This window comes from Panicum virgatum, chromosome 8N (assembly GCF_016808335.1).
Source record: "Panicum virgatum strain AP13 chromosome 8N, P.virgatum_v5, whole genome shotgun sequence".
Lineage (NCBI taxonomy): Eukaryota > Viridiplantae > Streptophyta > Magnoliopsida > Poales > Poaceae > Panicum > Panicum virgatum.
This window is the reverse complement of record NC_053152.1, coordinates 2,324,806-2,352,379: the sequence shown is the minus strand read 5'-3', so window position 1 is coordinate 2,352,379 and position 27,574 is coordinate 2,324,806. Positions and strand designations below refer to the sequence as shown.

At 46.5% G+C, this 27,574-nt stretch overlaps 1 protein-coding gene across 1 annotated transcript; it reads left to right on the top strand.

Annotated features, from left to right (window-relative positions):
• Positions 1 to 12,183: 12,183 nt before the first annotated feature.
• Positions 12,184 to 13,005, top strand: LOC120686614. The gene has a single exon (XM_039968820.1). It carries the CDS (start codon positions 12,332 to 12,334, stop codon positions 12,695 to 12,697), a length of 366 nt encoding a protein of 121 aa, XP_039824754.1. The 5' UTR covers positions 12,184 to 12,331; the 3' UTR covers positions 12,698 to 13,005.
• The last annotated feature ends 14,569 nt before the right edge of the window (positions 13,006 to 27,574 follow it).

The window sequence follows — 27,574 nt, the reverse complement described above, 5'->3', positions numbered from 1 at the left end:
TGGTGCTGCCTCATTTCCTGGAACATCAGTGCCTGTGCCTCTGCCTGACGAGCCTGCTCTGCCTGGAGACGAGCCTGAGTGGCTGTCTGTCGCTCCTGCTACTCGGCGAAGGCACGCTGCTGCTCTGTCAGTGTCTGGAGAATCTGTGCAAGCGTGTCCGGCACTGCTACCTGAGCTACTGTCACTGGAGGCGGTGTTGGGGGCCTAGTGTCGTGGCGTGGTGCTCCTGCCCCAGATGAACCGGCCTCATCGTCGTGAGCTCGTCGGACGGGAATTGTAGGAGTGTAGTCCTCGTCGTCCTCGGAGTCCTATGAGTCTGTGTCTAGAAACTGAGGGAGCCGGGCCTCTGCAGCGTCAAGTGAAGCATCAGCGGCTACGAACGGGTCCTCAGCAGCTACTGCCTCTGACTGAGCTCGCTCTCTGAGTCTCTGCTCGGCTCTACGCTGACCACGAGCTCCTCTGCGACCATCATTCGGAGAAGTGGGAGAGTAGTCCTTGAACGAAGTGGTCGAGCTCTCTAGGTTGTGCATCATCCGACCCTGGTCAAGCTGAGCTAGGATCCAACTGATCCAGTGAGCGTAGGGCTGCCTCCTGCTCGACGTGTGCCCCTCCATAATCACATCCTCAAGCTCACAGATAAAAAAAATCAATGATATCAAATGGCAAACCTCCGAGGATGTAAATAAGAAGCCACTGCTGAAGGGCTGTGATCCCCTCACTGTACTCGATCCGGAACAATAGACTCCTCTTCAAAGCAAAGTGCAGCACGTAAGCAACCGGAGTGAGCCTGCTGGGAACTCTGGGAGTGCTAGGAAGAAACAGTGGCTCACGTCCTCGTCGGAGGGAAACGTCGGCTCCTTCGACCGACGTGGTGGGTCTGCGTCACTGTAGGTGTGAAAGTCTAAAGAGTAGGGCTGCTCCGAGAGTGTACACCAAGGTACCTCACCAAGCTCTGTCTGTTCAAGCGGTACTGCTTCTTGTTGAACATGAACATGATGTACTTCTGGTCCTCTCCAACAAATAGAGTAGCATAAAACACACGGACCCACTCCTGGACATACTCACATCTCTCTGACAGGAGTGCAGGCAAGCCGGGGTATCTCTCAAACAAGGGCTCAATAGGCACACCTCCGGCTGCAACTCGTAGTGTTCCCCAGTGCAACATCCTGTGCTCGCTCATCATAATCCCCAACCAGACGTACCCGAAGTAAAAGGACTCCTGGAGGAGTGTGTGAAAGTACGGGTCTGCGTCCCTGTCCCGCTGGTCGGGAAACCAAGTCTGCTCATCCACATATCTAAACTTCCTGACTCGGTTCACCGTGAACTCCCAGACATCGATCAGAAACACGGACCTATCCCTGTCCCCAGACTGACTCTCTGGCTCACTGTCTGGCTCCTCGGTCTGAGCTGTTGTATCTGACTGTGGCGTGTGAACTCCAGGCCTCGGAGGGTGTTCACCTTGGGTGCGAGGACCACCTCGAGCAGGTGAAGTGTGAACTGTGGTCTGAGGAGGTGGGCCTCGGATGCGCACAGAATGACGCAAAGTCGGAGTGCCTGGCGGTGCCTCTGCATCTGGCTCCAACTCCCCCTGAGTGGCTGCTCGGGACTCTCTGATCTGAAACGGCCTCTGATGGCGGCCTGCAGCATCTGTGGCTGCTTGTGCACGCTCCCACTCACGCTCATCACGAGACCGCTTTTTCTTCTTAGGCTGCTCGTCAACCTTGGCTTTGCCCTTTCTGTCACCTGCCATCTATTTCAAAGAGAATGGTGGAAGATAATAGAATAAGACAGGGCTATATAACAAGTACTAGACAATATTCTAGAGACAAGAAGGCCCTAAGCAAAGCATAGGATAGATTGAGCCTAAAACATGATTATAGGGGATGTGCACTTGCCTTTAATGACTTGCAATAAAAAAAAAGTGCAAATGAGAGTGATCCATGTGCTAGGAGTGATCAAAGATAGTGAAAAGTGATGTGTGAACTCCTAACACAGCGAAGATGTGCTCTAATGTGTAAACGTGAAACATGTGTGTGAGCATGTAGGTGTAGACATGTGTGTGTGTAAGCTTGTTGCAAAAGATGATCTATGGGTAGTCAACACAAGCTAGCATGCAAGAACCAACACATGTCCTAGCAGATTTGCAAAGAAACCGAGAGAACTCGGAGAAATTTCCCTTGGGGCATTACCTCGAACACTTAGCGGGCAGCCCTTGGAGAGGAAGAGAGTGACAGGACAAGGGCTCGAGCTCTGGGCTCCCCTGGGGCGCACATGTGCGCAGAGGGTCGCCGGGGTGCTGCTGCGACATGGGCAGGCGGCGGTGGCACTAGGCGGCAGTGGCGCAAGGGTTAGCTGTGCGTGGCGGCGAGCAGCGGTGGAGTGGCGGCGCTGCTGCGGTGGTGGTGTGGTGCGGCGGCGTCACGGTGGAGTGGTGGCGAGCGGGTGGCGAGCGGGTGGCGCGGTGGCGAGATGAGTCGACGGCATACGGGCGGCGGTGGGTGGCGTACGAGTGTCGAGAGGGGTACGGTTGGTGGAGCGGTGAGGGATGAATCTGACGCCAGTGGCCCACGGGTGGAGTAAGAGAACCTGACAGACTGGGCCCGTTGACATTGAAATCATCGGATAAACCGAAGGGTTGCGGTAGAAGGCGTCGGAGCAATATTGACCGGGGATAGCGCGGGTCAAAAGCTGGCGCTCCATTAGTCCGACGGTGCAGGGTCGGATAATCCGTCCAAATGACTCGGATGAACCGACGGGCTAGGATTGATTAGGTCGGACTAATTCTGGAGAGAGACTTAGAACAGAAAATTGATGAAGGGATCGGATGATCCGGCTGGTGAAAGTGCAAGTGTCGGATAATCTGACCTTAACGAAATATTTCTGCTGAACTAAGTCTCTACTTCTGATCCAAATTTCGAAAATCCAAAGCAATAAACACTCAATTTGGACCATTTTCGAGTGACAACCTCACCCCTCAAACACTCATACTTATAGATGCTCAAAGATCTTTTACATAACATAGGCAAATGAAGATCCAAGCGATTAAGGGCTTAAAAATGGGAATGTATGAGCCATTTGCCTATGAACATAGAGATTGAAACTTTAAGTTCGCTGGGACATGACTCAGTAGGCATGAAAGCGCAACATTTATCTTATCACTCTTGTTGAGTTGTCAAAACATATTGAGCATGTATGACATTCTCTAAGCGTGATTTCTCCTTTGTGATGCCACTAACACAATGCAATGCTATGCAAGACAAGAATTAAATATGAATGCAATCTATAATGCATTGGAAGAAATTTAAATCTATCTTGTCAAGTTTGAACCCTCGGCAAGCTTCTTCATGATAAACCTTTCCTCATGCCATGAGCGAAACAAGAGATCCACCGGCTCATGCAAAACCCATGTTCATCACTACCTTGACAAGGTTAGACAAGCCCCTAATATGTACATATGAGATGCAACTATATGACAAGGCAATTACATGACGTTAGAAGCATCTAAAACGTTAAACTCACTTCGCAACCTACAAAAGGTGCTATCATCTAGGGGTTTTGTGAAGATATCCGCCAATTGATCTTCGGAATGAACACCACAAAGTGTAATGTTATTCCTTGCCACATGATCTCTTAGGAAGTGATAGCGAATATCTATGTGCTTTGTGCGAGAGTGTTGAACCGGGTTGTTAGCAATTTTTACGGCACTCTTGTTATCACAAAGGAGAGGGATCCTATCTAGTTCCACACCATAGTCCAAGAGGCTTTGCTTCATGTAGAGGATTTGAGCACAATAAGCCCCAGTGGCAATGTATTCCGCCTCCGCGGTGGACAAGGCCACGGAATTTTGCTTCTTTGAGGACCAAGAGACCAAAGAACGCCCTAACAAGTGGCACCCACCTGAAGTACTCTTACGGTCAACCCAACATTCGGTAAAGTCCGAATCCGAGTACCCTAAGAGAGTAAAGCTAGCACCTTTGGGGTACCACAAACCTATGCTAGGCGTGTGCTTGAGATATCTAAGAATCCGCTTCATGATGCTAAAGTGTGACTTCTTGGGATTAGCTTGAAAACGAGCGCACATGCAAACGCTAAACATGATATTGGGCCTAGATGCGGTTAGGTAAAGAAGCGACCCAATCATAGAATGATAAAGAGTTTGGTCTACCGATTTACCTCTCTCATCAAGGTCGAGATGCCCATTAGTTGGTATTGGAGTCTTGATCGGCTTGCAATCATCCATCTTGAACTTCTTGAGAATGTCTCTTGTGTACTTTTCTTGATGGATGAAGGTTTCTTCCTTCAATTGCTTGACTTGAAAACCAAGGAAGAAGTTGAGCTCACCGATCATAGACATCTCGAATTCCCTAGCCATCATGTCTCCAAATTCTTTGCGAAGAGTAGGGTTAGTTGAACCAAATATGATATCATCAATATAGATTTGACATACGAATAGTTCTTGATTGATGATGTTGGTGAAGAGAGTTGTATCCACCCTCCCGATCTTGAAGCCCTTGTTGATGAGGAAGTCACGAAGGCGTTCGTACCAAACCCTAGATGCTTGCTTGAGCCCGTAGAATGCCTTGTGCAACCTATAAACATGATTAGGATATCTAGGGTCCTCAAACCCAGGAGGTTGTTCAACATAAACCAACTCATTAATTAAGCCATTTAAGAACACACTCTTCACATCTATTTGAAAGAGTTTTATGTTGTGATGTGAAGCGTAAGCTAAAAGAATACGAATGGCTTCAAATCTTGCAACGGGGGCGAATGTCTCTCCAAAGTCCAATCCTTCAACTTGAGCAAAGCCCTTAGCCACAAGTCTTGTCTTGTTTCGAACCACTACTCTATGTTCATCTTGTTTGTTGCGGAAGACCCACTTGGTGCCAATGATGTTCTTGTCTTGAGGACGTTCTTCAGGAACCCAAACTTCTTTGCGGGTGAAGTTATTGAGCTCTTCTTGCATTGCCATCACCCAATCCGAGTCCTCAAGAGCTTCATCTACATTAGAGGGCTCCAAACAAGAAACAAACGAGTAATGTTCACAAAAAGAGGCATATTGACGTCTACGAGTTCTTGTACCACCCGTAGGATCACCCATGACTAAGTCAATGGGATGGTTCCTTGAAGTTCTTGTAAGCCTCTCTTGTGGTTGAGATGTTGAATCTTCTTGTGGTTCGACATTTTGTGCTTGAGCTTGGGCTTGTTCACTTGAGATGTGGGTGTCATCAAAGTGGAGTTCTTCTTGAACCACTTGCTCATCTTGGACATCTTGGGGAGGAGGAGGTTGTGGAGCTTCATCTTCTTCATCGGATGACTCATCATGATGAATTGTTCTTGAAGCTTCTTCTTTGGAGTCATCCTTGGAAGGGACTCCATCTTGAGTAGATGGTGTGATGTTCACTTCATCCTCCTCCTTTGGCTTAACTTGTCCAATGGCAATGTTCTTCATGACTTCCCGTAGTGGTTCATCACCTACATCATCACAAGCAAAAACTTCCCCTTGGGAGCCATTAGTCTCATCAAACTCCACATCACAAGTTTCTTCAATCATGCGGGAGGCATTATTGAATACTCGATATGCTTTGGAGTTTGATGAATAACCAACTAAGAAACCAACGTCACACCTACTCTCAAACTTACCTAGGTGCTTCCTCTTCTTGTAGATGTAGCATTTGCACCCAAAAACTCGAAAGTAGGAGATGTTGGGCTTCCTCCCAACAAGAAGTTCATATGAGGTCTTCTTCAAGAACTTGTGGAGATACACCCGATTTGCCGCATGGCAAGCGGTGTTGATAGCTTCCGCCCAAAACCTTTGTGAAATTCCATAGTCATCAAGCATTGCTCTTGCAAGGGTAATTAAGGTCTTGTTCTTCCTCTACACAACCCCTATTTGTTGATGTGTATAGGTTGCGGAGAACTCATGCTTGATCCTGATTTCGTTGCATAGCTCCTCAACTTGAGTATTTCGAAATTCGGAACCATTGTCACTTCCAACCTTGACCACACTTGACTTGAACTCGTTTTGGGCTTGCTTGATGAATATCTTGAAGATCCTGATGGTTTTGCTCTTGTCCTCTAGAAAGAATGTCCAAGCATATCTAGAGTAATCATCAATAATGACTAAGCAATAAAGATTATCTCCAAGGCTCTTGTAGGTGGTTGGTCCAAATAAGTCCATGTGTAGCAACTCTAGGCACCTTGATGTGGATAGGTACGCCTTCATGGGATGTGGTGAAGCAAATTGCTTCCCGGCTTGACATGCACTACACAACTTATTTTTGTCAAATATAACATCTTTAATACCAACCACCATACCTCTTTTGAATGCCTTGTTTAGTTGACTCATCCCAATGTGAGCAATCCGTCGATGCCATAGCCATCCCATAGAGTTCTTTGAAAAGAGACAAGTAGCCAAATTTGCATCGTTAGAGGAAAAATCCACAAGGTAGATATTACTATGCCGGAAGCCTTTGAAAACTCTTGTCCTCCTTGCTTGTAACAACTACACCATTATCACTAAAGGTACAAATCAAACCAAGATCACAAAGTTGTGCAATTGAGAGCAAATTAAAGCTTACCGACTCCACAAGCAACACATTTGAAATTGAGAGATCTTTGGAGATAGCAACCTTACCCAAACCTACCACTTTCCCTTTAGAATTATCACCAAAGGTGACATGCTCGTAATCGCCCACTTCTTCATCTAGTGAGGTGAACATCTTTACATAGCCGGTCATGTGTTGTGTACATCCGCTATCAAGCACCCAATGCTTTCCACCGGCTTTGTAGTTCACATACACACAAATGAATTAAGCTTGAGGTTTGGGAACCCAAGCAACTTTAGGTCCTTTGATGTGAGTAACTAAAACTTTGGGAATCCATAGTTGTCGGGGAAGCTTTTTCTTCTCTTGTGTGCCAATGAACTTGGCATTCACCTTGCCATCTTAAGCTTGCTCAACAAAAAGTGATGGTTATCAAATTGAGACTTATAGTTGAAAGGAAAGCTAGGAAGAGGGCGATTAGGAAAAGTACACTCCCTTGTGTGATGTCCAACATCTTGGCAATGTTGACAATAGGACCCTACTTCCTTGTTGAAGCAATCCTTGAGCTCCGGAGACCTTGGGACAATCTCCAGTGGCTTGGGGAAGGATCCAAGACCCTTAGTTTCAAAGTGCCTTGCATTGTTGAAGAGAATCTTCTTGTGCAAGTATTCTCCTCTTGTCACATTGAACATGCACTTGGTCAAGCTTTGGAGCTCCTCCTCAAGTTCCTTTTTCCTATCATGATTAGTCTTGGAAGAACTAGGGACATCATGATTAGTGAAAGTTTTGGAAGACTCCACATGTGTTTCACAAGAAGTTGATGCATTGATGTTTTTAGTTTTTAGAGTTTCAAGTTCATCATCAATAGCATCAGAAGCAAACTCAAGTTCTTGATATTTTGAATTGAGATTAGCATAGTCAAGCTTAAGCTTCTTGTTGGACTCTTCAAGCGACTTGTTGAGCACAACTACTTTATCATATTTTTCAACAAGTTCATTGTGCTTAACAAGTGACTTATCATGATTCTCTCTAAGTTGCTTGCTAGATATAACACATTTTTCATGAGTCTCTACTACCTCATTGTGTCTAACAAGTAACTCATCATGTGAAGACTTAAGATCAACATGCATATTTTTTAAACATTTGAGTTTGGACTTAAGCTTCTTGATCATGTCATTATATTCATCTAGAAACAACTTAAGATCACTAGGAGATAACTCATTATCACTATCATCATCACTAGAGCATGAGTCATCAGAATTCACCTTGGAGTTACCTCTAGCCATGAGGCACATGGGTGGTAGAGATAGCGGTGGTTCATCATCATGGATGGCAATCCCCACAACGACGTTCTTGGAGTCATCATCATCGTCGTCGTCGCTTGAGGTCTCACCATCGGTGATCCACTCCCCAAGGAAAGCCTTGATCTTCTCTTTCTTCTTGAAGGACCTCTTCTTCTTGTACTCTTTCTTGTCATGGTCCTTCTTGTGCTCTTTCTTGTGCCTTGGTTGATTGTCCTCATCTTGCTTCTTGTTGGACTCTTGAGGGCAATCATATGAGAGATGACCATACTTGCTACAAACATAGCCTATCTTCTTGAGATTATTTTTGAGCTTCCTTGTACAGAACTTGTTTTTCTTGAGGTCAAAGTTGTACCCCTTCTTGTTCAACCTTGACATGAGCTTTGTAGTCATCCTCATGAGGAGAGCAAGCTTGGTGTCTTCATCACCATCCTCATCAGTTGAGTCATCACTAGCTTCACTTGAACTTGACATAGGTGCCTTGCCCTTGCTCTTCTTATTTGACTTGTGTTCACCTTTAGCTTTGAGAGCAAGATCACCTTTGGCTTGAGGAGGTTCAATTTCGCCCAAGAGAAACATCTCATGTGATCGAATTTTCCCAACAACTTCACTCACTTCCAATGTGGAAAGATCTATCTCATAGAGCAAAGATGTCACAATGTTGTACTTGGGCTTGTACAATGAGTGAATAATCTTCTGGATGATGTCACTAGAAGACAAAGGAGAAATTTCAAGTGCATTAATGTTTTCAACAAGAACATTCAACCTAGCATATATTTGTTCAACTAGTTCCCTAGGATGCATCTTGAATTCATTGAATTTTTCCTTAAGCACTTGGTACTTCTCCTCACGGAGCTTCTTAGACCCAACATGGATGGTCTCAAGCTCTTTTCATACTTCATGAGCGGTTTTCTTGCTATGCACACGAGCAAACATATCTTCACCAATAGCATCAAACAAAGCATTTTTGGCTCTAGTATTCCATTTTGTTTGGTCCTCATCCATAACACCCATAGCTTTGTCGGTAACCTCCCAAGCAAGAGGGTTAAGAGCCTCAAGGTAACCCACCACGCGGGCTTTCCAATAGTTATAGTTTCGCCCATCGAGTTTGGGTGGTCCACTACTCCCCGGGACCATTTCTCTAGGTGTTAGACTCTAAAAAGAGAGCCTATGCTCTGATACCAATTGAAAGGATCGTAGCCCAAGAAGGGGTGGGGGGGTTCAATTGGGACTTCTTAAAATTTCTACCAAGTCCTTAGCCTACCACTAGTGTTGCCCAAGCCTATAGTTCAAAGACCTAAAGTCTAGAGCACACTAACATGAGAAATCTAAGTAGGTAAGCACACTAACAAAGCCATTTCCTTAGATGGATCACACTAACGTGCAAAGACTAGCCCAATTGAAACAAACTATCAAGTGCAAGTCCTAGTCTCAACAAACAAACAAAGAGCAAGAACTGAAAAACAACCAAGTAAATTGCTTGAAAGTAAATGAGAATGGACAAGAGACAATCAGATTTTTTCCCGTGGTATTGAGGAGTTGACGCTCCCCCTAGACCACGTTGGAGCACCCACAAAGGGTATCGCTCCCTTGCATCACGAAGAGCAAGTATCCACTAAGAATATCCTTTCTCCATCTCCGGAACGGCGGGCTTCAAACCGTGTACAACTTCTTCTTCTTGGGGCTCCCACAAACTCCAAGAGCTCACCAAGAGCCTCCAATCACCAAGACCGTCTAGGTGTCGTCAAACACCAAGAGTAACAAGCTCTAAGCCTTCACTTGACCATCACTCAGTTGGCCCTAAGGTTCTAGCACATTTGCACTCTTGCAATGGATTGAATTCTTGTTGAATTGCTTGATCTCAAGTTGTGGATGTGTTCACTCATCTCATGGGGTGGCCTCAGGTGTTCAAGGGTTCAAAAGGCAGTGAAGAGACCCGAGGTGCCCCCTTAAATAGGGTAGAGATCACCAAGTGGCCGTTGCCAACTTTCTGGAAAAAGACGACCACGTCAGATAATCCGACCTAGCAGAATCAACAGGGTCGGATCATCTGGTCCCACTGTCTTTTTCATTTTAGCCGTTAGCATTTAAATTCCGGCTGATATCATTCATCCGACATGTTAATCCGACGCTCTATGATCAATGCTTCGGATAATCTAGTGCTACTTTGAATTTGAATTCCAAAACAAACGGTTCTGATCAATGCACCTGAGTATTTGTCAAACGCTCAGTGAAACAACCCGTCGGATCATCTGGTCCCATAGAGAGAAAAACCCAGCTGAAAACATGCTCTCTGGTACACTATCCAACTATTCATCCGACGTGCTCTTTTGACCAGGTCGGATAATCCAAACCCACTTGCATTTTTCAGCCCCCCAAAGCATGCTCTCTGTAGAATACTCTGACTCAAAATCCGACGTGAATTCTATAGGGTCGGATAATCCGGCTTCTTTTGAGTGTTTATCCGACGTGACCTATTCGGACTATCCGGACCAACAGAGTTTTCTGTTTTCAGCATTTCTGACTTGGAGTTGATTTGAGTGTCGATCTTTTCTGCTTCCAAGTGTTTTTCTGAGTTTCTTTGCCTGTCTTGAGCTGGTCTTGAGCAAGTGTGCATGAAATCTAAAGCCAACTCTTTGGATGATCAAGCTACTCACTTAAAACCCCCCTTAATAGTTCGACCATGAATTAAAAACTTATAAGACCTATACTAAATCAAGTGTCCTTCATCTCCTTGTGACACTTGAGTCTAGAAAGGTCCTTAGCCTTGTGAATTTGAGTCCATGACTTTGAATGTTGATTTTGAGGGGTCTCCTTTCATTTGCGACTTTAACAGTTAAATGATAATCGCTACAAAACACACGTTAGTCACAAACGTCGTCAATAATCACCGAAACTTACCGTGTAGCATCTACGGGCCTAGATGCTTTCAGTCCTACATATATTCAGAACCTTTTTTGGTTATTAGTGAATAAATTTAAGATCAAGTTTTCACGTTGGAGCTAGCTAGCTAGGGAGAATAATGATTGAGAGGAAAGAAAGAGTAAGCTGCAAAAAGGGTATACCACCAAAGAAAACGAAAGAACAACTCAAAAAAGTTCAATAATGAATTTGGTTTGTGCATATACATACTTACAAAGTGTTACTTCTTTTGGATATGAGATCCCAGATGGTCCCAGAAAGAACATGCAAAATACAGTCAATTATGATTACATTCATCCACTTTTAAATATAGTCATGTTCAGTTATTAACAATAGCTATATATAGCACATGCACAATGGAAATTATATATGCATGACTTACAAACATGCAAGAAAACATGCGTAACACGAGATCTATAGATGCCGGGATTTGCAGGGAACTATACAAGCAAAACAACTTGGTGCAGTTCATGCTTTTATGGTGCGCCGCTGTTGTTGCTGACTAATGGAGTAAGGTCGTCTTCAGACTGTCCAGCACTTTCAGCAGCAGACGCATCATGGTTGGATTCATTCGTTTCGTTTTCAGCTGCAAAATCGACATCATGCGCGCGAATGATTCTTACCTCCACCAATTTCCGAGAGCTAGCAACTAGCAAGCACACAATACGGATTAGTGGGCCTTCCCCAAAAGGTGGGGCCCCAAGCATCGTAATGTTTTATGACACAATCCTTGCGTTAGCAAATTCCTGATAATGCCGACTTATTTGCCCCCTTTCTAAAAAAATACTTTCCAAAATTCAAACATGTACACATTTAAGTTGAACGTAACCATTGGCATTTGCAAGTTTGTATGGAGCAAAAAAATCGCATATATTCCTTATTGTATAGGAGAAACGCAACTACATTATCGAAGTAACATTTCTTTAAGGTTGTGTGTGGTTGTGTCTAGATTTGTGGGTTTGAGTGTGTTTCCTCCCTTGTTCTTGCTGCTCTTGTTTGGTGTTGAGGTCACCCCACTAGCTTGGTGGTGTTGTGTAACCGTCTTAATACCCTCGCCTATTAAGGTTTATAACGATCGTTCTACTCTGCTTAGGCACGTTCTCATGAAAAAAGTAACATTTCTTTATTTAAGCAAGATAGTAACAATTATGATCAGTGTAATTTCTGTCAGAGTCGTCCATAAAAGATAACTATGTGTGAATTGTACCCTAGTGCATTGCGCACATACCCCACCATCTTTTCTAGATCGACCTGTCAGTGTCCCTCGTTTCTACTGAGTGGGCTAGTCATTATAGCCAATAAGCTTTGGCATGAAGCAACTTCCATTGGTCGGCCAGTGGCATTAATGAAATATCCTCTTAATCGTGTGGCCAAATTCACAAAGCACTTCCTTTAAATACAACAATCCACTTGTGCCTCTAGCCCCCCTCTCACTTGCACACAGGCACTACTACCACACATTTGTGAACTGCGATCTTCCAAACCGTGTGTGCCTCAAGAGCTCACCACAATTCTAGCTCTCCTTGCAGCTATCCATCGTCTAGCTATTGATCAGTCATCGTCATGGGAAATTGCCTGGTGATTCAGGACAGGAAGGAGATCAAGATCATGACCGTCGTCGGCGGCAGCGAGGTCCTCAAGATGCCGTCCCCCGGCAGCTTGAAGGTCCAGGAGGCCCTCACCGACCCGAGCGTGCTCCCGGTGAAGGCGCCGGCGCCGGCTGTCGTCGACCCTGCAGGCGCCGTCAGGGTGAAGCTGGTGATCAGCAAGCAGGAGCTGAAGAAGATGCTCGACAAGGAGGGCATGTCGCTGGACGACATGGTGTCTCTCATGCGCAAAGACGCGGCAATCGATCGTGAACAGCAGCAGGAGTGCTGTGGAGGGTGGCGGCCTGCGCTGGAGAGCATACCAGAGGGCAGTGATCTATAGTAGCCTTGGGGATTGTTCAGAGGATATCAGAAGTTGCAGAAAAGAAAGGTTGCAAGATCATCGATCGATCCTACTTACAAGTTACAGGGTACTTTTTGGAATAAGCGTAAGCAAAACATATGGTAGATAGCATATATATACATGTAAATATATAGAGGTAGTGTTGATAAAGATATGGTAGGAGTTTTGAGATGGGGATTCTCTTCATCTTTTCTTGCTGCTCACATGCATGCAAGCATGCTTGTAATTTGTAAAGAAGAGGTAAAGATGATCCTGGAAACCAAGCTGGTCTCTATTTTTTGGTGCCATACTCTGTGACTCTGTGTCCTCTAGTAGTCATTAGGAGCAAAACTAGCTTTGGCTAAGTGTTGATCTTTGTTAATGGTCAGGAAATCCATGCATACTATGGGCTATGGCTGAAAACAGGAAACCCTGCTGCAAGCCACTGCAGCTTATTTCAGGTACACAGCGCACAGTTGTGATACGTAAGGTAAGGAGAACCAACAAGTGTTCCGGCAAAAAGAAACAGAGGTTCAACGAGTGACGATGAGGGACCAAACCAAACAAGGGTAATTTAGTTATTCAGTAACCTGAACTATTGAACTGCAGAGCTACAGACATGTCCTATGTATGGAAATTCCTTGAGATCCATCAGTACTGTTCTTGCAGACTCGGCGAAACAGAGTAATTACTAGCTGAGGACATCAGAGAATGGTTTCGACAAAACTAGACCAAGCTATCGCCACTTATTCAGTTGTCCGAAGCTACTGTACTATACAGTTCCTCCTTTCTAAATTGGTTTTGAAAGAGCTAAAGTTGAGTGCCAAATTTTAGCATATATTGACCCTGTTTGGTTTGTGCTACGCTAGTCATTAGCACAACTTTGACCACTAATTAAATATATTAAATAAAATCAGTTTATAAAATTAATTTCACAACCCCTGCGCTACTTCACGAGACGAATCTAATAAAATCTTTGACCTCATGATTAGAGGATGGTTAGCTAATTTTGAATTAGTTATCGTCATTAGTCTCGTCGCGTAAAGTTATACCCATCCGTGAAGAAATTTTACAAATAGACTTTATTTAGTACTTCATGCCTGCAACATTCCCTTGTAGCGTTAGGAGTTGTAGCGCAAAATAAACATGGCTATTAATACTCTGCACATGCTAAAATTTTTGAGTTTTGACCTAACATTTTTTTAGTCTGTTCAAAATTTAGTCCACTCCATTAGCACTTCTGTTTAGAGGAGCTAGCATTAAAATTTAGCACTCTCACCACTTGAATCCAAACAAGAGCTTAGGCGGACGCACGTCAATTTCGAATCTGCGGAATACTGCAGACACCAAGGTCTTCCATCTCGGCATTTTCATGCTAATTGTTGACGACCAAATTTGACACAGGTCAAACAGATCGGTCTGACCGGTGCCTGCGAGCGGTCTGACCGGTCTGGATCGTGTAGCCGGTCTGGCAACACCGACCGGTCAGACCGTACAATTAGGATTTTTTGTAGATTTAGATCTGTAATAGGATTCTTTGCGGGATAAGTCCACCTCACCCTATAAATATAAAGGGTTACGGCCCGAGTCAGGGTATCCAATCGATCGATCAATACAACTTTTATCTTTTTATTTTCTCTTGCCCTAGCTTTTCCAATCTACTACTTGTTGTTCTTCCTTCGTCTCTACGGTGATTGAAGGCGTTCTAGTTGGTCTGCCGACCCTAGAACACCCCTGCGTGTGCCTGCCCCGACGGGTTTTCCCGGGCAAGCGTTCGAAGGTGTCGTCACTGTTCTTGCCGGTGGCGACCGGTCTGACCGGTCTGTGCGGAGGTGCTGCATCGCGCGCCTCTGCTCGCTGCATGTTCGAATGCGTTCGTGTGTTGACCCTAGTTTGCGTCAACATACTTTTTGGCGACTCTGCTGGGGATAGAATCAATTGGCTGCCATGGCCGATAAAATTACTAAACCTAGTGATGTTGATGCCGCCAACATCAAAAGACCGACTGTTCAGCAACTTTCAGTCGAACATCAGAAGGCTTTTGATGACTGTGGCAGAACCGCCCAAATTAATCCGGCTCAAGTGCGCTAACCATTACCCTAAAGGTAATCCCGGCTAACACGCACTTCAAACGGAGTAATCCGGCAGTGCTGTCGTATAAAGTCCCGAAGAATCCACTTGAGCGTCGATCGAACTCAAAGCTTACATGCAACTCACACAAAGGTGAGTCCAGAGAGTACAACATTTCATAAATATATTAAATTACAGAGTCTTAACTTAATTATTACAAACCAAGTTCGAAATCTCAGAAAGGTACTTGAAATTCAAATTGAAAGTAGTTCAGAGTTCAACTGCAGCGGAAATAAATCGAGTTCTAAACGACGATACAAGATGACATGATGAAGCCCGTACATGACATCACTCGGCATTGTCATCGTTGGCCGGAGTCGTATCCCACTCCATCGACCAACCAAGAGGTAAAGTACACGGCCAAATCAAGCTAGCTATCTAATCTTCAAACGTATCACCTAAAAACAAAGTTGAGCCACAAGCAAGCTGAGTATACTAATACTCAGCGAGGCTTACCCGGCTAGGATATACTTAGTCCTCTAACTAGACATGCAAGGCTTTTTGCTGGAGGGGTTTGGTTTTGCCGAAATGCAATAAAGAGTAAGTCTTTATTTTCAGATTTTAGCTTTCAAGTTCTAGTTCACTTAACCATTCTACATTAGCATATATCCAATAGCATACATGGTAGAAAAAAATTATCTTTCATCATCCAACCAGATTCATCATTATACATTCCACTTGTTACTCTATATGGCAAAAGGGTTAAGCAGTCCCAATATCTGTGAGAGGCGGACGATTCGAATCGAATTTGTTAACCTTGCAAGGCAGACCTAACACACACGCATGGAGACCCAGTCACCCACGCGACTTTTCTCCTTTCTTTCCGGCTTATGGATCAGGATCACCCCCTTCGACTACAAGAGCCCCACGCCACAGTCGACGTCGGGTCGTGACCACGCTTGCACCCGCATGTGGCCGCATGAGAAACAATATTCAAAGAGGGTGAGGGAAAAGTCCACTCCCCGGGCCGATCAGGTACTTAAGCTTACCGATTACCATATTTCTTGGCATGTGGTTAGTACGTTTAAACGCTTAACCACCGCTACCACACACCGCGGCCTTATCCATTTCACTAAACAGACGAGGTATCACAAGTACAACAACCCCACCCGTAAACCTTATATTGCAGTGTGTAGTAAACATCCAACTCCTATAATTCTCGCGAGTGACAGGAAATCACTCGACTTCTACCGAACCATTAGCATAGCCAACTACTGACATATACATGCTAGTATTCAAACATAGGTACTTAAGATTATGCAACTAGGGTTCCAAACAATTCCTACAAACTTAAATGCACAAGTAGATAGGAATATAAGCAGTTGCATAAATTTAAAATAGATAGGACATGCTCCGGGGCTTGCCTTCCTGAGCGGAGCTAGCCTTGAGCTCTTCTGAACTTTGGTTCAGGTCTTCAGTAATTTTAGTTAGATTAACTTGAGCTTCACGCTGCTCACTCTCGGACTCCGGCACCAGCTCGTACGTACTGTCAGCGAGAGTAGTCGTATCTATATGAAATGCACATTCATGAGTGGATGATGATAACAATTTACGATTAAAGCACACTAGAGTTGTACTCCAACAACTCAAGTTAAGTGGTACGACATCATATTTATCTCTTTACTATACAATCATTTATGTTAACTCATAAAAGGAGACTAGGCGTGGGTTTCAAACCTCATCCATTCAAGCAACTCGAGTAAACCAACATATACTAGCTAGACATGTATATGTTCAAAAGTAAAGTTACATTTAGCCTCTGGTCATGATATTTTTTTACAAAAGGTGCAAAACCTAATTAGTAGACCACTGTAAAAATTCCAGCCAGTTTCATGGAGCAGAAAAAGCATGAAAAACATTTTACATAGCCACTGCTAGAAACAAAATTAATTTGTGCAGGTCAAACTATGCAAGTTCTGGTAATGAAACTTTTACTTAACGTTGTTTACCTAAATATGAGATCGGTGTAAAATTTGCACATTTAATTAAGCATCACACAGGTCATGAAAAATAGAACAATGTACAACTGCAGTAAAGAAAAATAATTTCTACAGATAGTTCTACTAAGTTTCAGAGGTTCATATTTTTCCAGCAATATGCAGTACACAAATACAGCACTGGTAAAAATATCAGATTTTTATAGGTACAAAAACTATTTTTCATGATTTAATGTATTTATCACTACCCAAAATCATTTAGCACAGTTAGGCTTAACTAAAAACTCTCAAACTTTTTCTACAGCAATTAACGACCAAAGTAAAGTTACTGTAAAAGTTTTAACTCATGAAACAGAGTATAACAACTTGGGGAAATAAAACCATTTAACCTAGGCATTAATCAAGATCTATTTCAAAACCTAAGTTAGGAGTGAGTACTGGCCATCAAATTTTGACACAAGACTACCCTACTAGCATATAGATCACTAGCCAAAAATGGTAGACATGCAGTACACAGAACTTGAGATCTAATTAAGTGACACATAAAATTGCATTTAACCTAGAGAAAAATACATTGAGAAAATAGAAACATGCATGTAAATAAAGTTGTATATCTACTTATGAGGAACTAAGAACAATTGATTTTGCATTTTTCCAATTTTTCTACAATTTTTAAACGAATTTCAAAGTTTGCAGCAAGAAATAAAGAAAGCCTAAACTAGTTTTACAGAACAGCCCCTGGATCTTGCATAAAACCCCCAGGAATCTAAAAAGAAATCGTGCAGAGGTCCCTGGCCAGAGGTAGAAGAATAGGGGAGCGGCGGCCGGCCGTTTTCCGGCGGCTGTGGTCACCGGCGGCAAGGGGGAACAGGGGGGTGAGCAAGAAGACGTCGAGAGGGACCTGTAGATGGTCTTGGACAGGGTTGGGGAGGCCGGATTGGGGGTTCTCCGTGGAGCAGTTGCTCCAGCGCCAGCGGCCAGCGGCGGAGGCGGCGTTCTGGTGAGGGAGGGGCGGCGAGGACTGGTTGGAGAGCTTCGGGGTGAGGTGGGGGACCAATTCCGAGGGCTATCTCGGGCGGAGGAGGGTCGGGGAGGGGTGCTCCACGGTGAGCTCAGGGGAGGCGGCCATGGCTGGCGGCGCGCTTGCTCTGGGCGCAGAGGGAGAAGGGGTGCGGGTTCTTGGCTCTGGGGGGAAGGAGGGAGTGGAGAGGGGAGGGGCGAGGAGGCTTTGCCTCGAAGCAACGGGGCTCGGGCGAGTTAAGGAGAGAGGCGCGGTGCAGGGAGTGGAAGGGGCAGGCGCGTGCGGCGAGCGGCGTCTTGATTTCGTGTTCGCCAAGCGGCAGTAATGGCCGGTCAGGGGCGCAACAAGGAGGGTTGGGGCGCTGCAGCGGCGACAAGATGGGGCGTGTTGGCGTGAGCGGCAGGAAGCCATGAGTGGAAGCGCAGCGAGGGGAGTTGGCGGCGTTGACGAGTGGTGGCGGCAGGCTACTATCCTCCACCCCTTTGTCAACGGCGTGCGGGCGTTCGGCAGCGCCTGGTTGTCGTCACTTCCTCGTCGTTCTCCTGTGGCGTGTGGTGGCCAGGCGTGCGGCAGCAGGCGGCGTCGCACGGGCAGCGAGGCTTCGCTGCCCACCCTGCCGTGGCGCCAGAGAAAGAACAGAGGAGGGAGAGAGAAGGAAGAAAGAGAAGGGAGGAGGGTCAACCGAAGTTTGACTCAAAATGATTCAAATTTTTGTATTGAAACTCGAAAAATGTTGAACATCAAAGTTGTAGGAAATTCAAAGATTTACAACTTTCGTGTTGGGCAAAATTTCATTCGAGTTATGGTTTAAAAATTATTTTGAATTTCCAAAAACTGTGATTCGAATGACATATCATTTCATGTGCAAAATTTTGTTTTCTCCCCAAGATTCCAACTAGTCATTTGTTAATTAAGGAAAAGGTCCCTACTCAATTTCATAGGCACGAGTGGATTGATTTGAAAATTAAAGCAATGTATATGTCACTGCACGCGTACACTTGCACATATGCACATATACATATACGTATATACACATGCAATTGTAGACAATACAAGAAATGCATTATTTACTCTTGATGATTATGCATGATGACATGGTTAGTGACCTTACTAAATTTTTTTTTAAAACACCTGAGGTGTTACAATGACATCCAAAAGAAGATCAGAGAGGAGAAGGAGAAGGAGATCCAGAAGCTGGAGGAAGAAGCTGTGAAGCACTATATCTCGCACTTCTCCATCGACCGTCAAGGGAAGGTCACACCGGATGCCGCCTTTGATGCTTCACAGTTTGAGGTACAATTCGATGAGAACGAACAGCCTGCTCTTACTTCAGAAATAGCTAATGCTATAGATGATGATGTTTCTTCTCATGTTAATAATAAGTTGGAATTTATTGGTCAAAATATTCATAATATATTTGATGATCGCTTTAGCCGAATAGAATCACATCTTGGTATGAAGCCTATCGGCAGTGATAATAATGCATCTACATCTAATACCGATAAGGCAATGAATGATTCGGCTAATTGCAAAAGTCCAATTAATAATGCTTTAGTAATTAATTCGGCTAACCAGCGCAACCAAATTATTTATAATTCAGCACCTCATGCAAATGTACCACATGGGGCAGCAAGTTCGTTGCAGCATTCTACGCTGCCAAATTTTGCTCAACATTATGGCACACCTGATCGGCCTATGGCTGATGATTTTGGAACCGGTAGCATTAAAGATGAAGTGATTAAAATCTTTAGACAAACTTTTAGTATAGATCCAAAAGGGAGATGCCGATCCTATAAGAGACGAAACCCTGAAGAATATGAGCATATTGCATATCCACAGGGTTTTAAAATTCCTGAATTTGTTAAATTCACTGGTAATGATAGGAGAACTACATTAGAGCATATCGGCCAATTTATTATACAATCTAGTGAAGCTAGCACTAGTGATATTTACAAATTGAAGTTATTTCCTTTATCTCTATCGGGTGCTGCATTTACTTGGTTTATTTCATTGCCACCCAATTCAGTTCACACATGGACCGATTTAGAGCAGAAATTTCATGATTATTTCTTTAATGGTGAAACTAAATTAAAATTGTCACATCTTACATCGATTAAGCAAAAGATACATGAAGGTGTTGCTGAATATATTATAAGATTTAGAGACATTAGAAACTGATGCTATAGTTTGACAATTTCTGATAGAGACTTGGCTGATCTAGATTTTGCTGGTTTACTCGATTTTCATAAAGAAAAGCTAGATGGATAAGAATTTCTAGATGTTAGTCAAGTTCTGCAAAAGGCTCTGGCTAATGAAAGCTGAGCTAAAGAAGTTTTGCAAAAATCCAATGGAAAGTCTACTCGTCCTGTTTATGTTCTTGATTGTGAATCAAATTGTTCAGACGATGAAGACAATAATGTTTATGCTACTGAATTTGTTTGGCCTTCTAATAATAAATCTTGCACTTGCTATTCTCTCAAACCAATTCCAAAAAATTGGCAAGATAATATTAAGTTTAATTTTGATGTATCCAAATGTGATCGCATATTTGATGAGTTAAATAAATTAGGACACATCAAATTGTCTCATGTTATTCCGCCGCTTGAGGAATTAAAGCGGTATGCTTATTGCAAGTGGCACAATTCATTTTCTCATGCAACCAATGATTGCAATGTGTTTAGAAGGCAAATTCAATCGGCTGTTAATGAAGGACGATTGTTTGTTCCACAAATACAAATTGATAACAATCTTTTCCCTGTGCATGCTGTTGAAATACATAATCCTAAGATTTTAATTTGGCCAAATCAAGCCAAATCAACAAATGGGAAGAATGTGGTCATTGGCGAACCAAGATCTGAACAGAAGAATAAATTCTTCGAAGCTTCATCAAAAAGTTCAACATTCGGGGGGCAAGATCAGAAGAAGGGCGCCAAGTCTGTACAGATCGGTCCCTCTGGAGGTTCAGTGCTCGGGGGGGCACGAGCAGCGAAAAAAGGACGGGTCTGCACAGACCGGTCTGGAGACCGGTCTAACCGGTCATTCTGAGAGTTCTGGAAAAAATTCCAGAAACAACAAAAAGAAAAGGCCGAGTTTAAGCAACTCTTGGCCAAGTATGAGGAGAAAGGAGCTACTCAGAAATAGAAGAAATGACCAGATCAAGTTAAAGATACAAATCCATCATCGGAGCGTCGTGAGCAACGGCTTCTCATGTGAAACAAGGTAATAATGCTTTTGCGCCATATTCATTTGGTGGGCCGGTTACTCCATGGTTCTGGTCGTATCCTTACTACCACACACCTTTAGATTACAGTAGATTGTATATGCGTCCATATTTTATTCAATATTCTTCTACATATTCAAGTTATGGTGCCTTTCAAAGATCGATTTTTGCTAGCGATAATTTGGTCAAAAGCAAACCTAAATGCAGTCAAGATGGTGAGAAGGATGTGAAGCAAGATAATCAATATTTACAGCCGAGGTGGTACCCCTCAGGCTTGTCTCACACTCAAAAAAGGAGGCTGCAGCGGATGCGCAAGAAGGAGTCCATGGAACAACAAGCGGAGGTTATACCAGCAAGGTCGGCGATCATGAAGCAGGTATGGAGGCCTAACCAAGTTGTTTCGTCATCAGTTTGAAGAAGAAGCAAGATATGGCCGATAAAATTTATCGCCCTTAGAACAAAATATGGCGATGCATGTTTATCATCGTCCTTAGATAATTTTGGAGTTTTGTTTTTTGGCATGCTAGCATCACCAAAAAAATAGGGAGGTATATGTTGACGACCAAATTTGACACAGGTCAAACAGACCGGTCTGATCGGTGCCTACGAGCGGTCTGACCGGTCTGGACCGTGTAGCCGGTCTGGCAACATCAACTGGTCTGACCGGTCTACCTGGAATCCGAATACAACTAGGACTTTTTGTAGATTTAGATCTGCAATAGGATTTCTTGCGGGATAAGTCCACCCCACCCTATAAATATAAAGGGTTACGACTGATTGAGGGTATCCAATCGATCAATCAATACAATTTTTATCTTTTTATTTTCTCTTGCCCTATCTTTTTCAATCTACTACTTGTTGTTTTGCCTTCGTCTCTATGGCGATTGAAGGCGTTCTATGTAGCTTGCCGACTCTAGAACACCCCTGCGTGCGCCTGCCCCGACGGGTCTTCTCGGGCTAGCGTTCGAAGGTGTCGTCACTGTTCCTGCCGGCGGCGACCGGTCTGACCGCTCCCTGAGACCGGTCTGACCGGTCTGTGCGGAGGTGCTGTATCGTGCGCCTCAGCTCGCTACACGTTCGAGTGTGTTCATGTGTTGGCCCTAGTTTGCGTCAACACTAATATCAACGACACATGGTGTTGTCAAGATTAAATCGATAGACTGTTCGTGATAAACTAGCAACATCACCTGGGCAACTTATTCTTCAGTGACTATCCTGGAGTAGCAAGGGAGATATTTCGGCAAGTTTGCGATGATGATGACCTGTCCTTTATCAAAATCCGGGTATGATCACGATGATCTAGCCCATGAAAACTCAATGCCCAGTCCAGTCGGATCAGTGAAAGCGACTCCGCCAATTGTGTGTGTGCGCGCTTGGTGCCCAGGGGCGGGCCCCATTGAATTCAATGGTATTCAGTTGAATACCAATTATTTTTGGACAAAAAATTTATATATATAGCTTATACTATGTATATGATTCAAAAAAAAATAAAAATACAAGTCACAATCTCTCTTTTAGGCCGAAAAACTGAGCAGCCCACCTCCCTTCCCTCACCGCCGGCCCACATACACGGCCCAAATTCATTAATCCACCAGAGACCACTCCCGACCACCCATCTCCTCTTCCGATACCCCTCAAGAAAAAAAATCTCCCCTGATTCCCCCCACGCACCCATCTCGACCGCTGTCCTAGCCGCCACCCATCCTGCCAGCCTGCTAGCTGCTGCAAGTTGCCGTCGCCTCGCGCCCCCGCCGCCCGCCTCCCCGGCCGTCTCGCGGAGGGGCCCTGCCGTCCTGCTCCGGCCGCCTACCGCGTCGCGCAGCCGAGCCAGGGAGCCGCCTCCCGCCTGACCGCTGCCGTGCAGCCGTGCGCCCATGGAGGCAGGCTTAGGCACGCAGAGGAGGCTCGTGCCACCGCAGGCGCGCACAGCCACGTAGGTGCCGGGGGACAAGGGGCGCAGCCGCCGTGCTATTGCTGCGTAGGGTGTTGTAATGCCCCTGTGGGCTGCGGCCAGGCACCAGGGTCGCCGCGCACGCGCACTTGCGCAGAGCCAGAAGCCGGCCAGTACCCTGTGAAGTGAACCATTGTGAGGATTCACGAATTTATCCAAATTTTGTGAATACGTCATTGCAATTTGTGATTATTATGGAATTATAGATTTGTGAGCATCCTTATTCCTTATGACCTTATCAATACCACCTCTATTTATTTTAAATGTTCGCACTTTGAAATATTGATCATTTATAACATCTATTATCTATATATGAAAAATTTCAAGTTACAAACCATTTATATTATCGGTACTCAATTATGTACTATTAATGTGTATTGGACTGTAAAAAAAATTTACACCATTTGAAATTTTGAATACCAACCTTATGAATCCTGGGCCCGCCCCTGTTGGTGCCCGAACAGCCTAGATTGGGTTGGGCCCCTCTCAGAAAAAAATAGATTGGGTTGAGTCAGGCCAGGCCCGTAACAATTAGTGCCACCTCGTCCGTGAAAGCTTGATCGCGGCAACTAATAAACAATGACCGTGAGACATTTTTGGCTGCAATCTCCAAATATGAAACAGACAAGTTTACACACTCTTTGGCTGCAATGGCTGGCACACTACATGTGTGCCTCGCTTTTTTTTGGCACACTGCATGGCCGAACAGGTGCCATTTTTGTGCGTGGTGCGGTGGTACCTCCTGCCTAAAGCTGGACGGAATATCTGCATGAAAATAAATAGAAAATCTGACTCTAGGTTACCTCTAGTTGGGCCGTGAAGAACGCACAACTGGACGGGCAATGCTCTTCTGGGCCCATCTGTGCAACTCAGCGACAGTTGAAAACGGCTCATAACAATGGTCTCTCGAGCCTGCTACGACGACCAGTGTGGGCCGTAATCATGTCATCGCCCATCCAATCCAAGGCCCACTTTATACTCGTCCAGCCCAACTTCCCAACAAGTCCAACGAACGCCGGTAACGGATGAGGGGGGTTTTACATCTTTACTATTATAACAGAATTCCTCTCGACTCTTCTTTCCCCTGCTACAGTATCAGCGGCGGAAAAAGGGCGATTCCACCTCCCGGCGCCGATTTCACTGGATTCCATCTGCCTCCGGTGGCCTCGCCGGCGCTGGAGGAGGAGGGAATCTGGGAAATCGGCGTTCGGTTGTCCATACCAGTCTAGGTCTATAGTTTGCTATAGAATAAGCTAGGGTTAGGTTTCATGGTGGCGGAGGTGTGGTCTCCGTTGCTACTTTTGCCACTCCGAGATGGCGCCGGCGAAGATCTCTTCTCCGGTGACTTTCGGAGGTTAGTCTTTTGCTTCCTCCATGTCGTTTCTGGAGTCCATGATGGTGGTGGTCGGAGTTTGGCGGAGGTTGATGGGCGCCTAGAGCATGAAGGTGTGTTATGCGGTCGATTCAGCACCGATGTGATTTTCTGCTATGCTTTATTATGCATCGGTGTTCAAATCAACCGGGGGCTTCTTTGCGCCGGATGCTTCCTTGTCGTCCGAGATGTCGTCGACTTTGCTATCACCAGCATGGCTACTGGAGGATGGAGGAATGTTCTGTCCCTAGTGGTTCTGACGACAACGACGCCGTCTGTGACTACTTTGAGAGGTTAGTCTACCAACCTAGGTTGAAATCGGGTTGGGTTTTCAATCCCACCTTTTCTAGTGGTTTGCTTTCCCACTGGGATGTGCTTTTGTCCGGTGAGATGGAGGTCTCGTCGAATCTTGAGGCACCAGGCCTCTGTTCTTCCGGCGAGATGATGGTCGTCGGCCATCCACAGCGGCCTGGACGTTTAGCGGTGTTAAGGTATGCCGATGAATTTGACATACTACTCTCGGTGCCACCAAAAAACTCTGATGTTCCGTCGGAAAGGGGATCGGCTTAAAGCTGCAGAAGATTGCTCCGATTGCCGGCGACGGGCACGACCGGGCTGTTCTTGCAAGGACCTGGGTGTAATTTTATTTTATTTCAAGGTCGTCTTTGTAAGATCTGGGATGTAAACTATCACATTCATATATGAAATTCAACCCGGTTTCTCAAAAAAAATACTATTATAACATGGCACTCGTCCGTTTAGCTCTCTTAAAATGACGCCTACATATTTAACACTCTTGTCTCGCGGCTCTTACATTTTTACCACATTTGCCTATGTGGCAGGCCACGCGGCGTAACATGCTGGCACACAGTCAGCAAGAGCATGCGAAATGTCCTTCCTACCCCTCGTCTGTTCCTCTCCTCTCCCGCTCCGACAGCTGGGTCCCGCAGCTCTTCTTGCTGCCAGGTGGGGCCCACTTGTCATATTCATCTTTCCACCTCCAGAAACCGAAGAAGGGAGGGCCCGTGCGCCGGCTACCTGCGAGCACGCTCCGCCGCCGGTCCGCCGTCGGCCGCCCACGTGGCCGCCGTCCCAACGCCCCGCGCACGCTCCGCTGCGGCGGCCCGCGAGGCCGCCGCCCCCTCCCATGCGCCTGCTCCGATGCTAGCTCCCCATGCGGCCGCCACCCCGGCCCGTGCACCCGCTCCGGCGCCTTGCTAGCCGCATGAGCGAGGGCGGCCGCAGCATCGCCTGCCGCGGAGGCGGCCATGGCCGTCGCCATTCATGGACGGAGCTGCATGCTGCTACACATGCTGCCGACCGGTCCAGTGCACATGCGCCCGTGTCCTGTCAATCCCATAGCTGGTTGGGATCCAGTGCCCGCCCATGGCACCGGTGGCCCCACGTGGACAGAGATTGGTGGACCAATCGATTGATCCCGTTCGGCCGTCAGAGATACGGGAGAGACAAGGACGCGCGAGGCGGCGGAGAAGACGATGAGCTGCGGTCGTCACGGTCCGCGAGTGCCGCGCGCGCTCTCGTGTCCGTCGGCCGGCAACGACGAGAGCAGGTGGAGCGCAAAGCGGGCGAGGAGGAGGAGGCGGCGGCAGCGTCCAGTGGAGCAGCGGGGGATGCAGGCGAGCGGGCAGCGGCGTCGAGATGGAGCAACGGGAGAGGAGGGCGGCGCGGAGGTGGAAGACGAATCTGACAAGCGAGGCCTATCTGGCAGCGAGAGGAGCTGCGGGACCCTGCCGTCGGAGAGGGAGAAGAGAGAAGCAGGTGAGGGATAGGATGAACATTTCACATGCTCTTGCTGACTGTGCGCCAGCGTGTTACGCCGCGTGGCCTATCACGTAGGGCAAATATGGTAAAATAAGAGGCGCGAAACAAGAGTGTTAAATATATGTCTAAATATATAGGCGTCATTTTAAGAGTGCTAAATGGATGAGTGCCATCCGTTATAATGGTAAAGATGTAAAAACCCCACGGAGAAGGGACCGAGGGAGCGGCAAGGCAGCCGGCGGCGACGGCGGCGCGGCGAGCTTCCGGATGGTGATAGGGGAGTTAGCGGCGGAGATGGAGATGATGCTGTCCGTCCGGAAGGTGCGGCGGCCGGACTGATTCCGCCTCCGCCGGCAAGAGTGAAGGAGGTCGGCGGCCCCACATGGCCCCACCCCCCTAAGTTCTCAAATCCCCATTTTACTTCGATTCCCATCTGGCGATTAGTGTTGCAATTTTGCGACTATCATGGGCCAATGTCGTGACTGCCTTACAAAAGCCACTGTTTAGATTGAGACCCTCGATCATGCATGCACACTTGCACAGTAACACAGCTATCTAGAGGGTATCAGACCAAGTTTTTGCTGCCTTAAAAATTGTACAGCTCTGGACTCTGGTGATCTTTCAGAGTTCAGTGCTACTTGTTCAGTAAAATTAAAAGGTAAACATTGTATGGTGAGCACTATAGAACATGCAGCTCTGTGTTGTACATATGAGCACTAAACAACTCCTATTAGGCTGTCTGCACCGGGTGCGCTAAAGCACCCGGTACGACACCTCCAGTACCGGTGTAGCGTATAAAACCGCTGCACCGGGCACTGTAAATGGGTACGCCATTTCACCGGACGACTTCCCAAACGCCATATAGAGCGTGGTACGGAGGAAACGCCACCCTGCCATGCGCAGGCCCCATTCGTCGTTTCGTGCTCGTCCCCAACCGCCGCGGAGCTTGGCCGCCCCTGCTCCTACTCCGCCGCGCCGCCACGACGTGGAGGGAGGAGGGAGGGAGGGAGCCGGACGCACACTGCCGTGGACGCGCGCCACGGACGCCGCCGCTGACGTACGCCACGGCCGCCGCCATGCGCCCGCCGCCGCCGCGAACACGCGCTTGCCGCCGTGGACGCCGCCGCGCGCTCACCACCGCTGCGGACGCACGCGAGGGATGGAGGACGGAGGGAGGAGGGGCCGCCGCCGCCGCGCTGTCCGGCGAGAGGGAGGAGGGGCCGCCACTGCAGCTCCGTCCGTCGCCCGCGCGGCATGGCTGCCGCCGCGGCGCCCCCCCCCCCCAACCCCGCCACGAGCTCCACACCATGGACCCGTGCCGAAGCTCGTGCGCGCCGCCGTGCCGGCCAGATCCACGCTGGAATGAGCCGCAGCTGGCGCTCAAGGGCCTGGGTGGGGATGGAGGACCTCGAGCTCGCCGCGAGTCCCGCCGCCGGGGGCGGGGTCCCTGCTCCGCCGCGCTGC